The sequence below is a fragment of the Neofelis nebulosa genome, chromosome 12 (assembly GCF_028018385.1).
Source record: "Neofelis nebulosa isolate mNeoNeb1 chromosome 12, mNeoNeb1.pri, whole genome shotgun sequence".
Lineage (NCBI taxonomy): Eukaryota > Metazoa > Chordata > Mammalia > Carnivora > Felidae > Neofelis > Neofelis nebulosa.
In genome coordinates this window covers 9,989,748-10,004,909 of record NC_080793.1, presented here as the reverse complement: position 1 = coordinate 10,004,909, position 15,162 = coordinate 9,989,748, and the positions used below count along the sequence as shown (strand labels likewise).

Below are 15,162 nucleotides of genomic sequence, written 5' to 3'. Positions count from 1 at the left end.
AGCTCACTGGAATCACTGGACTCGTCCTTGCCTTCTCTTCAACCCTGATAGCACACTTTTACAATTCTCTAGACCAAACTTCATTCAGACTGCCTTTCTCACAGCTTTTCAGGAACATTTCTTCTCTTCCCGAGTAAGCCACATTGTCATTGAAAGCAACCGCCAACTCTTGAACATTCACACTCCCCACTATAATCCAGCAAGCGTCTTAAACATAATAAGCTGCAAAAGGTAATTTATTGACCAACCAGATGAATGCATGTTTCCACGTAATACTTCTTAATAGCTCAAATCAAAGAGCTGAGGTAGTGTCAGAAAACAAGAAACGTTTCGAAACTGTTTTTCAGTTTTGAATATTTTAATAAAAAATATTATGTAACAGAGATATTTAAAAGTACTTCCTTCAGAAAAGAATCCTTCCTTACAATTGCTATCCTTATTTCCACTGAGACTTTCCCATTCTCGTTAACATGTGTGTTTTTCTTTCCTTTTTTTTTTTTTTTTAAACATAACCACATTCATAATGTATACACCTAAATGATTTATTTCCCCTCCAAGAAGAGGAAGGGTGTTAACAAGCCAGGGTGAGCAGAGGTGGAATAGGAAGGTGGCAGAGCTTGGAGCAGAGCCCCTTCTCCCCAGAGGCTGCTCTTACTGCTGTTGTGATGCTGATGGGACGCAGCCCTGGGACCCAGTCCCCAGGGCACCCTGGCCTCAGGCACAGCCATTTAGAGTATGCCAAACCCTGGGGGGAATGAAACTTAGGGGGATGCTTAATGGGCATTTCCTACAGAATGTTTTCCTGAAAAACAAAGTATAACAGCAAGTCCTTCAGTGTTAATGCCTTCAAGTGAATGCAGGCGCTGCTTTTCAGTTCCATGTGTTCTTCTGGCGCCTTTTACAAGCTCCTGTACTGGGGAGGCAAGGCTTTCCCACTCTAGGCAAACATGCTCTTTCAGATCATAGGGTTTCCTTGCTCACTGTGGCTTTCCGTAGAGCCACACTCACATTGCCCTGGTAACTGGACAAGCCGAAGTGTGTACCAGTGCAAACCTTTCAGGAATAAATTTGCCTCGGCCCTCGGCTCTTCTGGTAGAAGGTGCTCTAGTAATTTGCACACGGCCAGTGTCCCTGGGGTGAGGGATTCTGCTGTGCCCAGAGAGTTGTTCTCCAAGGTTTTTCATTGTTTGGTAAAATCATTCCCGGGCACAGTCGACAAATGAGCTAAGCTGATCTTCACTTTCCCAGGTATCTTCCTGCTCATTCCTCCCTTCATTTCCCAAAGAAATGCCCTTGTGTCATCCCCTCCAGTGTAGCCTCGGTCTTGCTGCTAGACTCCATGTTTTATTTATTATTGTTATTATTGTTATTATTATTATTATTATTATTATTGTTATCGTGATCTAATTGGCTTTATTCAACCATTCGGGAACTGAGCAGCATCCCATCTCACAAGGAAAGGCCCTCTGGACTCCATGTTGTAGACTTAGAGTCACAGATTCACATGCTTATTATAATGGAATCGAGTGCAGTGGCTGGATGAGGGACAGTGAGGATTAGAACAGGTGAGTGCCTATCTGAGGGCACAGCCATCACTTAGAATAAGCCTGTGGCTGGCTTCTGAGAAGGTGGGGCCCATGTGACCGATCTTCCAAATTTTCATAAGAAGCCAGAAACTTAGATTTTCATGAGTAGGTCATTATTGTATGGTCTCAACAAATATGATCTGTGAGCCAGATAATCATCTATAGATTTGACAGTTTCAAGATCTATTCTAGACCTTTTCCACCCTACTCACCCCCACACCTACTGGCAGAAGGTGCCTCTTCAAAGTGCCCCCATGTCAAAGGAATGCATGGCTGTTGCAAAAGTCCCACCTGCTGTTCTTAGAGTATTTCTCTCCCTTCCCTTCCTTCCCTTCTCTGTCTTTCCTCACCACCTCCCCCTTTTAATTCATCATCACATCCTTTTAATCGCTAAATAGATCTTGAATCTCTTCTTCATCCTTCAGGAAACGACCAACGGTTTAAGCTTCCAAAATATATTGAAATTAGGAAATTTCAGGACTCATAACCTGAGATGTTTTGATCAGGCCTAGATTTCTTCCTCCCTTGACTCTCCCTTAATGTGGAGACATAGATCACATACTTAACCTGCCATGTTAGTGACATCATTTTAACTAGAAGAATCTCATAGGGTCTACACATTTTACAACTGCCTACTGACTCTTTCCTGAGTATAGGATAGCACAAGTGAGAAGATCATTATGATTATTTGGAAGACAGTGTTAAGAAAATTATTTGGAGAAAGTATTTTCTAGTTACTGGAGGATCTAATTTATTTAAATTTTTTTTTTTTCTTTTTTCAACGTTTTTTTTTTTTTTTATTTATTTTTGGGACAGAGAGAGACAGAGCATGAACGGGGGAGGGGCAGAGAGAGAGGGAGACACAGAATCGGAAGCAGGCTCCAGGCTCCGAGCCATCAGCCCCAGAGCCTGACGCGGGGCTCGAACTCACGGACCGCGAGATAGTGACCTGGCTGAAGTCGGACGCTTAACCGACTGCGCCATCCAGGCGCCCCAATTTTTTTTTTAAATTTTTTTTTTTTCAACGTTTTTTTTTTTTTATGGAGGATCTAATTTATTTAAAAAGATTTCTTTAATGTCTATTTACTTTGGAGAGAGAGACACACACACAGAATCTGAAGCAGGCTCCAGGCTCTGTGCTGTCAGCACAGAGCCCGATGTAGGGCTCGAACCCACGAACCATGAAATCATGACCTGAGCCAAAGTCGGACACGTAACCAACTGAGCCACCCAGGCACTCCGCTGTAGGATCTAATTAAGATGTTGTTTTTAACATTTATTCATTTTTAAGAGACAGAGAGAGATACAGCATGAGTGGGGGAGGGCAGAGAGAGAGGGAGACACAGAATCTAAGCAGACTCCAGGCTCCGAGCTGTCAGCACAGAGCCCAACGCAGGGCTCAAACCCACAAATCGTGAGATCATGATCCGAGCCGAAGTCGGATGCTTAACCAACTGAGCCACCTAGGTGCCCCTGGAGGATCTAACTTAAAATGAAGTCTGACAAATGCTAATTTTCAGGCTGGAATTCTTTAAAATCATAATAACAAGACCCAAATATAAATAACATTTTTGCTATTTGGAATAAATTGTTAATAAATATTTGATCTTCTAACTCTGTCACCACCTTCCCAGTAAAAACAGCAAAAAAAAAAAAAAAAAAAATTCCTCCCCTCCTCTTTCCCTTGTGAGCAAATCATGCCTTAATCCAGGCAGTTGCTTGAGTAGAAAAATCTAGAAATCCTTAATGTATTTTTTTTCTTTACCTTCCTTCTCTGTCTTCTCCACCCACTGCCCCCATCCAATCCATCACCAAGTCCTGCTGCTTTTACCTTTCAGATAGATCTTGAATCTTTTTTATTTCCATTACTCTCACCCTATGCCAAGTTCCCATCATCCTTCAATTTGATCATTGCACGTGTTCCCTTGAATATCTACATTTTCTGGGTGCCTAGGTGGCTCAGTCAGTTAAATATCTACATTTCCTTTCATGCCCTCCTCCAACTATTCTCTGCAGTCAGAATAATGTTTTTAAAACATAAAACTTAAAGCCAGGGCACCTGGATGGCTCAGTTGGTTAAGTGTCTGACTCTTGATTTCGGCTCAGGTGATGATCTCACAGTCTGTTGGCTCAAGCCCCACTTAGTGTTAATAGCACAGAGCCTGCTTGGGATTCTCTCTCTCTCCCTCTCTTTCTCTACCCCTCCCCCACTTGCTCTCAAAATAAATAAAAATAAAAACTTAAAAAAAAAACCCATAAAACTTAAAGCCTTTAATACCTTTCTGTTGCACTTAAAATAAAATCCAAAAATTCTTAGGGGGTCCACAAAGCCTATATAACCTGGCACCTGCCCATCCTTCCATACTCAACTCACACATTCCCTGAGTTTTACTGTGTTTCAGTCTCCTCTACCCCTTTGGAATTCCCAAGTTTGTTTCTGTTTCAAGACCACTTTCTCTGCTCATTCCTCTTCCCATCTACTCTTTGACTAACTCCTACACATTTTCCAGGTCTCAGGTTAAATGTCACTCCTTCAAGGAAACCTCTCCGGACTCTGTAATCTATGTTAGATTTCCCTCTTAGATGCTTTCATTATCCCTTATACTTTTCCTTCATAATTTGTGATAATTCATAATTTGTAATCATTTCCATGATACATGTTTAATGGCTTTCTTCCCCCTAACTTTCTACTCTCTCCCTGAACCCTCCGATCTCCTTTAAGCTCTCTGGTAGACCTTACCTGCTTTGTTTCAACTGGATCTTCCCTGAGGACCTATAACACATTAGATCCTTGTTGCATAATTTAAAGAATAGAGATAATTGTGCTTCACATTCTTGTATTTTTAGTGATCCTACATCTTAACACGAGTTGGACGGTGCTTTGGAGGATGCCAAGAGCGTAATTGCAATATTGGTGTGATAAATCAGACCCTAAGAATGTTTAAAACATAGAAATCTAATTTTTTTGTATGATCCTAATCAATATATCCCTCCTTGGTTAAGACCGATTATAACTGTAATTCTCTTTTGCTTCTTGTCATAGACGAAAAAGGCGTAACTTCAGTAAACAGGCCACCGAAATCTTGAATGAATATTTTTACTCACACCTCAGTAACCCCTACCCCAGTGAAGAAGCCAAAGAGGAGCTGGCCAAGAAATGCAGCATCACAGTGTCACAGGTGAGAGGGCTCCAAGGGTCTGTCTCGCTTCCCTATGAATCTAGGAACCCTATTCTTTCTTCCCAGTATCACCGAATTTCAGATCCACGTGTTCCAGTGTGAAAGAAAATAAAAAGAAAATAGAGATATTTCCATGTTTTTATGCAAGCTTTTAAAGCTTCGGTGATGTGTTGGTTTTTTTGTTTTTTCGTTTTTTTAATCTAAGTGGTGAGGAATCAAGATAATCAGCCACCACCCCAGTGTAAATCTTCTATAGAGAGGACATGAACATGCCATGGGGAGAGACACGGTTTATACTTAAGTGACTCTTCAGTAAATGGCATACAGTCCTGCTTTCCCTGATTTAGATGACTGACCTAAGCTTCTACCAGTGAGAAACCAATTTATTTGTTGCCGAAAGGAAATTTAATATAACTCTTTGGTGAAAGCTTTGAGGAATTCACTAAGTCTTTTCTTGGTAACCCTGCTATGATATTTGGTTCCCAAGGATTTCTTTGCTTCCTTGTTATTCATTAAACAGAAGAATTAAGTTTATACCCGTCTTTGTTTTGTTTTTAATGTTTATTTGTAATAAATTGTGGCCCTGAAATTAGCTGTCATCATCTAACAAAAATACATTTAGTTTGAGGCAGATAGACTGGTATTTGATTGAGGACTGGAGACAAATAAGTAAACAACTGTACCTCCTTAAACAAATAAGTATGTTTTACTGGCATTAACTCTAAAGTATAATTTTATTTTAGTACTCATACTGTTGTTTATACACGGACATCAGAATAGCATTTCTTTATAGCACGGAAATGTAGTAATTACCAACCAGCTGTTGCAATGGAACTTAAGGAAAAGCTGACCCTTGGCAGAAATTTTGGTGTTTCCTATTGATCATAGGACACAAGCATTTTAAGGTAGTTTCTAAGTTAATATTCCTGCTGCACATCTGAAGTCCAAGGTATTAGAGATCCCCTTCAGATTCCAGTGAAAGTTTTATATCAGTATTTTAAGTCATTGTTATTTAAGGGATTAAAGTCTGGGCTTGAGATGATTTCCAGCTTCTGTTTTGGCATTACTTTTCACAGAACCTCTAGAACAATCATAGATTCATAATTAAGCTATCATTTAAGAGTTATTGTCATTCTCTTACGGAATAGTGTTTGTCCTGATTCGTCTTGCTGAGTTTGAAATGACCTATAATTGATTTGAGTTACCAACTTATGAGGACATCTCTAAAACATTCCTATCTGGGTTGTGTAGTACTCACTGCCACTTGAACTATTAAGGAACAGTATAATATGCTGGGTCAGACAGAGAAGATGAAATTAAGCGGTTGTTTTTCTGGTGTGTGCATTTTCCCTGAACATTAGTGAGAGGATCAGACTCATGCTAAACACCAGTGGACGACGCCAAGTCTGGTTTTCCGCCTCTCACAGCAGCTTTCTGACTCTAGAATGCAGATGTCTGTAGGTCCAATTTCAGTTAAGGTGTTTTCATGCTTCTGCTTCTTTTTTTCTTGTTTCCCTCTCTACCATAGTTAGCACTGGACAATAACACAGATTATATACATTTTTTGAAAGCCGATACAATCCTGGCTTTTCATTAGTGTAATGCTAGCATTTTCTGTGTCGCGTAGGACCTGCTTAATACAGTTGCTTAATACACGCTGTGTATTAAGCGAGAGAAAAGTTTCCTTCTGACTCTGCTCTGAACTAGGGAGGTTTTGCTCTACTTCTAACATAGGCTAGGAACACATTACTAACTTTTTAATTTCTACTATATTCATTTCACTTGTTTTCTGATAGAAGAACAGCTAGGCTTTGGAAATTTTTTAGTAATTGCTTGAGACGTGGAAATAACAGAGACTTAAGATTGGTCTGTCTACAAAGCAGACTGGCTGCTTTTTCTGTTTTTCTCCTAGTTCGACCTTGCAGATGCAGAATTTCAGGGATCAGTGTAAGCATTAAATTGTGACAATTCCCACCCCCCCCCCCATTTACCTTTTTCCTACCTAAAGAAGTTAATTTCCCCTCAACAAGTCGCCACCTACACATCTCTGAAGTAGGAACAATGATGGTATCATTTTAAGTATTAGATGTCAGTTACTAGCCTTATGAGTGCCCTGTTTAAGTTGTTTAGAAACAAAAGCAGAGAATATTCCAGACCTGAGAGGTTAACCACTTTCTAAAGAAACCAAACATTGTTTAAAATATACATCATACTAAAATATAATTTAAAAGAAATTTTTTTAATCTTTATTTATTTTTGACAGAGAGACAGAGCGCAAGCAGGGGAGGGGCAAAGAGAGGGAGACACAGAATCCGAAGCAGGCTTCAGGCTCCGAGCTGTCAGCACAGAGCCCGACGTGGGGCTTGAACTCACAAACCTTGAGATCATGACCTGAGCTGAAGTCTGACGCTCAACCGACTGAGCCACCCAGGCGCCCCATGCTAAAATATGATTAAATTTAGAATCCAGAAATTGTTCACACACAAAACTAACTTAAAAAAATTGAAACCCACTGAAAACAGGCAACTATAACAACACTATTTTTGCCTGACTTTCATAGAGTATATGAAACTGATTAATTCTGGATTGCTTAAAATACTGCTTAGTATATGAAATTGATTTATTCTGGATTACTTAAAATATTGCTTAAAATAATAATTAAGAATAAGGAATAATTAAGAATAAGGAGCACCTGGGTGGCTCAGTCAGTTGAGCGTCCGACTTCAGCTCAGGTCATGATCTCAGTTTGTGGGTTCAAGCCCTGCATCGGGCCCTGTGCTGACAGCTCAGAGCCTGGAGCCTGCTTCAGATTCTGTGTCTCCCTCTCTCTCTGCCCCTCCCTGGCTCATGCTCTGTCTCTCAAAAATAAATAAAAATGTTAAAAATTTTTTAAAAAGAAAGAATAAGGAACTTTCAGAAGAAAATGTAAGGATGTATCTTTAGGACTTTGAGGATAGTAAAAAAAATTCTTAAAAAGGACATAAAAGGGGCGCCTGGGTGGCTCAGTTGGTTGAGCGACCGACTTTAGCTCAGGTCATGATCTTGCAGTTTGTGAGTTCGGGCCCCGCGTCGGGCTCTGTGCTGACAGCTCAGAGCCTGGAGCCTGCTTCGGATTCTGTGCTTCCCCCTCTCTCTACCCCTCCCCTGCTCACGCTCTGTGTCTCTCTGTCTCTCGATAATAAATAAACGTTAAAAAAAAATAAAAATAAATAAAGGACATAAAATGTTTAAGCAACAAAGGAAAAGATTGGTAAGTTTTGTGGTAAAATGTTTATCAAAGACTGTGAAACATCAACATGATACAACCATTTTAGTAAAGACTGGATCAGGCAGGAATCATCAATAGATATTAAATCTGGGGGGAAATTTTGATGAAGAAAATGGTCTTAAAGTGTCTCTCCATAGGCCCTTTATTAGTTGTAAGGGTTTAAAAAAAAAAAAAAAAAAAAAAAAGCAATTATAGACTGGAGAAATGGAACAAAACCCAGATCAGGTGATTAGAATCAACATCACCAAAGAGAGACAGTGGACATTGTGTATAGTATTTCATCCAAGAATGTAGTCTGAATCTAATCACTAGAAAACATCAGACAAAATGAAGAGTGTTCTGTTAGGGAAAAAAGGGGGTGGGAGTATTATTCTTTAAAAATGTCAAAGAAAGGCCATGGAAATGGTTCACACTAAGAGAGGATAGAGACATGACAGGTAAATGCAATTCCTGACCCTAGACTGGATCTTGTACTGAAGGGGAGGAAATGCCATAAAGAATGTTATTGGGTTAAAATTATTACAGTAAATTACAAAATGTAATTGTTCTATTGTTGTATAAGCGAGTATCTCTAGTCTTAGGGAATACACTGACTTACTTACATAGGAAGAAAGAGCCATGATATATATAATTTACCTTCAAATAGTTCAGGAAAAAATGTGTATGTGTGTTTATACACACACATATATAAACACACATAAACGTGTATAAACACATGTATAAACGTGTTTATACACACACATATATAAACACACATAAACGTGTATAAACACAAAGTGCACATGCGTGAGTGAACACAAATGATAAAACAAATGGGGCAAAATGTTTAATAACAGGTGAATATGACTAAAAGGCATACACAGATGTTCTTTATACTATTTTTATTTTTGTGGCCTTTTTTGCAGGCTTGAAATTATTTCAAATAAAATGTTTTTTAAAATGTGAAGACAGGGGCACCTGGGTGGCTCAGTCGGTTAAGTGTCCGACTTTGGCTCAGGTCATAATCTCACAGTTCATGAGTTTGAGCCTCGCTTTGGACTCTGTGCTGACAGCTCAGAGCCTGGAGCCTGCTTCAGATTTGTGTCTCCCTCTCTGCCTCTCCTCTGCTCAAACTCTGTCTCTCTCTCTCAAAAATAAATAAACATTTAAAAAATAACGAAAGAAAATAAATAAATAAAATGTGAAGACAGCCCACAAACTACAAGAAGATATTTGTAAGTGTGTAAGTCAGATTAAAATCTAAAATACATAAGGAATTCCTATAAATTAATAAGAAAAAGACAAAGAACATATTTGAAAAATAGACAAGAACAAGGACTTCACAGAAAGAATATAAATAGTCGATTATATGAGAAGATCCTTTTTTGTAATCAGGAAAATGTGATTTAAAACCTTCAATGAAATAACATTTTACATTTCCTGGATTGGGGCAAAAAATCCTAAATTTGACCATACCAAGTCTGGACATTGTTGGCAAAAATATATAATAGCAGATACTCTTAAATATTCTTAGTAGGAATGTAAATTGGTATAGCCACCTTGAAAACCTTACGGCATTATCTTATAAATTTAAATATACATATACCATTCAATCAATCCTTAATTTCACCTCTTAGTGAAATTGTTCTAGAAAACTTCTTGTGTATGTATATCAGGAAGCATATGTAAGAGCATTTGTTTTTTGGGTTTTTTTTTTTTTTTTTACCCTTTCCTTTTTTTTTTTTAATTTATTTTTTTAATTTGCATCGAAGTTAGTTAGCATATAGTGCAACAGTGATTTCAGGAGTAGATTCCTTAATGCCTCTTACCCATTTAGCCCATCTTCCCTCCCACAACCCCTCCAGTAACCCTCAGTTTGTTCTCCATATTTAAGAGTCTCTTATGTTTTTGTCCCCCTCCATGTTTTTATATTATTTTTGCTTCCCTTCTCTTATGTTCATCTGCTTTGTATCTTAAAGCCCTCATGTGAATGAAGTCATATGATACTTGTCTTTCTCTGACTAATTTCACTTAGCATAATACCCTCTAGTTCCATCCTCGTAGTTGCGAATATGTAAGAGCATTTGTAATAACATTGTTTGAAATGGCAAAAAACTTGAAATAAGACAAGTGTCCATTGAGTGGGGAAATGGATAAATCTATTGTGGTATAATCCCACAACAGATTACTATATAGCAGTGAAAAAGAATAATGTACAGTGACATATATCCAATGTGAGTGCATCTTAGAAACATAATAGTGAGTGAAAAAGGCACATGGCAGAGTATATATATATAAAATTCAAAACCAAGCAAACAGCATATTGTTTAGAGTACATACATATATGATTAAATATACAGAAAGTAAAGGGAATGATAAAAAAAAAAAACCTCAGTTAAGTGGAATAGGATTAGGAAAGAATATTCAGAGTTTTAGTGGTATTGTTGTATGTTTATTTAAGTTGAGTGGAAGATTTACAGGAATTAATTTTTATGCTTTAAAAATTTTTTAATGTTTTTATTGAAGTATTATTAGCATACAAAAAAAATCTATGCACATTTAATGTGTACATCTTGGAATCTAAAAAATAAAACAAAGGAAGAAGTAAAAAAAAAACTATTTCTTTTTTTTTTAATTTAATTTTTTATTTTTTAAAATTTACATCCAAATTAGTTAGCATATAGTGCAACAATGATTTCAGGAGTAGATTCCTTAATGCCCCTTACCCATTTCGCCCAACCCCCCTCCCACAACCCCTTCAGTAACCCTCAGTTTATTCTCCATATTTATGAGTCTCTTCTGTTTTGTCCCCCTCCCTGTTTTTATATTATTTTTGTTTCCCTTCCCTTATGTTCAACTGTTTTGTCTCTTAAAGTCCTCATATGAGTGAAATCATATGATTTTTGTCTTTCTCTGACTAATTTCACGTAGCATAATACCCTCCAGTTCCATCCATATAGTTGCAAATGGCAAGATTTCATTCTTTTTGATTGCCAAGTAATACTCCATTGTATATATAAACCACATCTTCTTTATCCATTCATCCATTGATGGACATTGGGCTCTTTCCATCCTTTGGCTATTATTGATAGTGCTGCTATAAACATGGGGGTGCATGTGTCCCTTAGAAACAGCACACCTGTATCCCATGGACAAATGCCTAGTAGTGCAATTGCTGGGTCATAGGGTAGTTCTATTTTTAGTTTTTTGAGGAACCTCCATACTGTTTTCCAGAGTGGCTGCACCAGCTTGCATTCCCACCAACAATGTAAAAGAGATCCTCTTTCTCTGCACCCTCGCCAACATCTGTCGTTGCCTGACTTGTTAATGTTAGCCATTCTGACAGGTGTAAGGTGGTATTTCATTGTGGTTTTGATTTCTATTTCCCTGATGACAAGTGATGTTGAGCATTTTTTCATGTGTCAGTTGGCCATCTGGATGTCTTCTTTGGAGAAGTGTCTATTCATGTCTTTTGCCCATTTCTTCACTGGATTATTTGTTTTTTGGGTGTTGAGTTTGATAAGTTCTTTATAGATTTTGGATACTAACCCTTTATCTGATATGTCGTTTGCAAATATCTTCTCCCATTCTGTCGGTTGCCTTTTAGTTTTGCTGATTGTTTCGTTGGCTGTGCAGAAGCTTTTTATTTTGATGAGGTCCCAGGAGTTCATTTTTGCTTTTGTTTCCCTTGCCTCTGGAGACATGGTGAGTAAGAAGTTGCTGCAGCCAAGATCAAAGAGGTTTTTGCCTGCTTTCTCCTCAAGGATTTTGATGGCTTCCTGTCTTACATTGAGGTCTTTCATCCATTTTGAGTTTATTTTTGTGTATGGTGTAAGAAAGTGGTCCAGGTTTATTCTTCTGCATGTCGCTGTCCAGTTTTCCCAGCACCACTTGTGAAGAGACTGTCTTTATTCCATTGGATCTTCTTTCCTGCTTTGTCAAAGATTAGTTGCCCATACGTTTATGGGTCCATTTCTGGGTTCTCTATTCTGTTCCATTGATCTGAGTGTCTGTTCTTGTGCCAGTACCATACTGTCTTGATGATTACAGCTTTGTAGTATAGCTTGAAGTCTGGGATTGTGATGCCTCCTGCTTTGGTTTTCTTTTTCAAGATCACTTTGGCTATTTGGGGTCATTTCTGGTTCCATACAAATTTTAGGATTATTTGTTCTAACTCTGTGAAGAATGCTGGTGTTACTTTGATAGGGATTGCATTGAATATGTGGATTGCTTTGGGTAGCATTGACATTTTAACAATATTTGTTCTTCCTATCCAGGAGCAGGGAATCTTTTTCCATTCTTTTGTGGCTTCAGTTTCTTTCATAAGCTTTCTATAGTTTTCAGCATATAGATTTTTCACCTCTTTGGTTAGATTTATTCCTAGGTATTTTATGGTTTTTTGTGCCAGAAACAACTTCTAAGCACAGAGGACAAACTGGTGGTTGCCAGAAAAGAGGAAGATAGGGGGATGGGAAAAATAGGTGAAAAGGATTAAAAGGTGTACATACCTCCAGTAATAAAATAAGAAGTCACAGAGGTGAAAAGTTCAGCAAAAAGAAGAGAGTGAATAATTTTGTAATAATGTAGGGTGTTGAGTGTTGAGTAATGTATAGAATTGTTGAATCATTGTGTTGTATACCTGAAACTAATATAATGTTTTATGCCAACTATACTTCAATGATAAAAATTTTAAATGATTATAATTTTTATGCTTTATAAACATATATATGTAGATACATATGTATAATATATATACATATATAGATATGTATATATATTATACATATGTATCTATATGTGTGTGTGTGTGTGTGTGTGTGTATATATATATATATATATATATATATATATGAAGGAAGTTTTATGTGAATTATTATATCCAAATAACAGAATATTTAAAAGTATTTCCATTCATTTGCTAACAAAAAAATCGATTGGAATACCTATTATGTACCAGATACTATACTGGGAATGGAAGAGATGTCTGTGAACTTAACAGGCAAAACCGCCTGCCCTACCTGACAGAAGTATGTACATATGTTCACCAAAGATATGTAAAAGAATATCCTTAGCAACAGTATTCCCATTAGCCAAACTAGAAACAATGGAAATGTCCATCAGTAGGAAAATGGGTAAATAAATGTGGCATACCTTTGTATATTTAGAATATTTTATAGCAGTGAGAATGTATGAACTTGACTATGTATACCTATATAATGCTAAGTTAAAGAAGTCAGGCACTTGGTATATGATTCCACTTATTAAAACGTTCAAAAACAGGCACGTGACTGGCTGATTTGGTGTAGCATGTAACTCTTGATCTCAGGGTCATAAGTTCAAGCCCCACGTTGGGCATGGAGGCTACTTTTAAAAAAAGTTCAAAAACAAACTTGATCTTAGTGTTAATTCAGGATAGGGGCATCTGGGTGGCTCAGTTGGTTGAGCATCCGACTCTTGATTTCAGCTCAGGTCATGATCCCAGGGTCATGGGATCGAGCCCCATGTCAGGCTTTGTACTGAGCATGTAGCCTGCTTGGGACTCTCTCCTACTGCCCCTCTCCCTGGCTCGTACTCTCTCTCTCTCTCTCTCTCTCTCTCTCTTTCTAAAAAATAAAAAATAAAGTCAGGATAAAAGTGGTTACCCTTTGGAGAACAGTGATTGGGAAGGGAGATGTTTCTGTATCTAAACAATGCTTTCATGGGTGTCTTCACTTTTTTTTTTTTTTAATTTTTTTCTTAATGTTTTCATTTATTTTTGAGACAGAGAGACAGAGCATGAACGGGGGAGGGTCAGAGAGAGAGGGAGACACAGAATCTGAAGCAGGCTCCAGGCTCTGAGCCGTCAGCACAGAGCCCGACGCGGGGCTCGAACTCACAGACCGCGAGATCGTGACCTGAGCTGAAGTTGGACGCCCAACCGACTGAGCCACCCAGGCGCCCCTGTCTTCACTTTTTGAAAATGCATCAAGCTCTCTACTTATGATGTATATATACACCTTGTGTTGGTTTATATATATTTCACTTGACTAAAAAGTTTACTTTCATATCAACAGCAAACCTGCCTTCATTGAGCTTACATTTTCCTGGGAGAATACAAACAGATAACATAAGTAAATGAGATGATCAATTAGAATACAGTGATAGGTGGTATGGATAAGACAAATAAAGGAGGGAAAGAGAACAGGGAGTGAAGTGTGCAATTTTTAATAAGGTGGTAAAGAAAACCCCTCCTGAGAGAGTATCTTTTGGTAAAGATTGAAGGAGAGAATGAACAACCCATGTGGCTAATAGGCAAAGAAGATTCCAGGCAGAGGGAACAGTAGGTGCAAAGGGCCTGAGGGGAAAATTGCCTGAACAAGTGGGAGGAGGCGTCAGAGACAAGTCAGAGAGATTGTGAGATCCAAATGGTGTGGGGGCCTTAGACACCATGGTAATGGAGGACTTTTCCTCGGAGTGAAGTGGAAAGCTGGGGAGTGACATGATCTGACTTAAGTTTTAACAGGATCACCATGGCAGCTGTATTGATAATAGAGTGAAGGAGGCAAGGGCAAGCAGTCACCAGTTAGGGTGTCATCGCAATAATCCAGGGAGAAGATGACGGTGGCTTGGATCAGGATGCTTGTAGTAAAGGTGATGAAAAGTGGCTGGATCCCAGATAATTGTGAAGGTACAGCCAAGAGGGTTTACTGATAGATGAAGTGTAGGATGTCAGAGAAAGAGTCAAGGAGGTCTCAAACATTTTTGGCTTGAGCAGCAGAAAGGTGCAGTTTTCCTTTAAGTGTGATGGGGAAGGATTTAGGAGGAACAGATTTTTTTGGTGGAAGGGCAGATCAGGAGTTTGGTTTTGGACATATAAAGTTAATATATCTTACAGCTTTTTAAGTTCATTCTATACTATAATGTATAAATAGGCACTGGTAAGTGAAAAATTTATAGTTTATGTTAGTCTAACATTAATTTCTGGTGATATATTGTAAATATAAATATCCTTAATGTAGAATTGCAGGTTGAGCTCAGAATTTGAAATTCTGATGTCTTTTTTTAAAAATTGTATTTATTTATTCTGAGGGAAACAGGGAGAACAGGAGAGGAGCAGAGAGAGAATGAATCCCAAGAAGACCCTGCTCTGTCAGCATTGAGCCCGATGTGC

The 15,162-nt window shown here is 38.2% G+C and overlaps 1 protein-coding gene across 3 annotated transcripts in view; it reads left to right on the top strand.

The window, feature by feature from the left end:
• Positions 1–15,162, top strand: part of PBX3 (PBX homeobox 3) — a 220,361-nt gene that overhangs the window by 179,733 nt on the left and 25,466 nt on the right. For all 3 annotated transcript variants that reach the window (XM_058694119.1, XM_058694121.1, XM_058694120.1), the window contains exon 5: positions 4,630–4,765. In XM_058694119.1, coding sequence (XP_058550102.1) covers positions 4,630–4,765 — 136 coding nt within the window. The remainder of the gene's footprint in view (positions 1–4,629; positions 4,766–15,162) is intronic.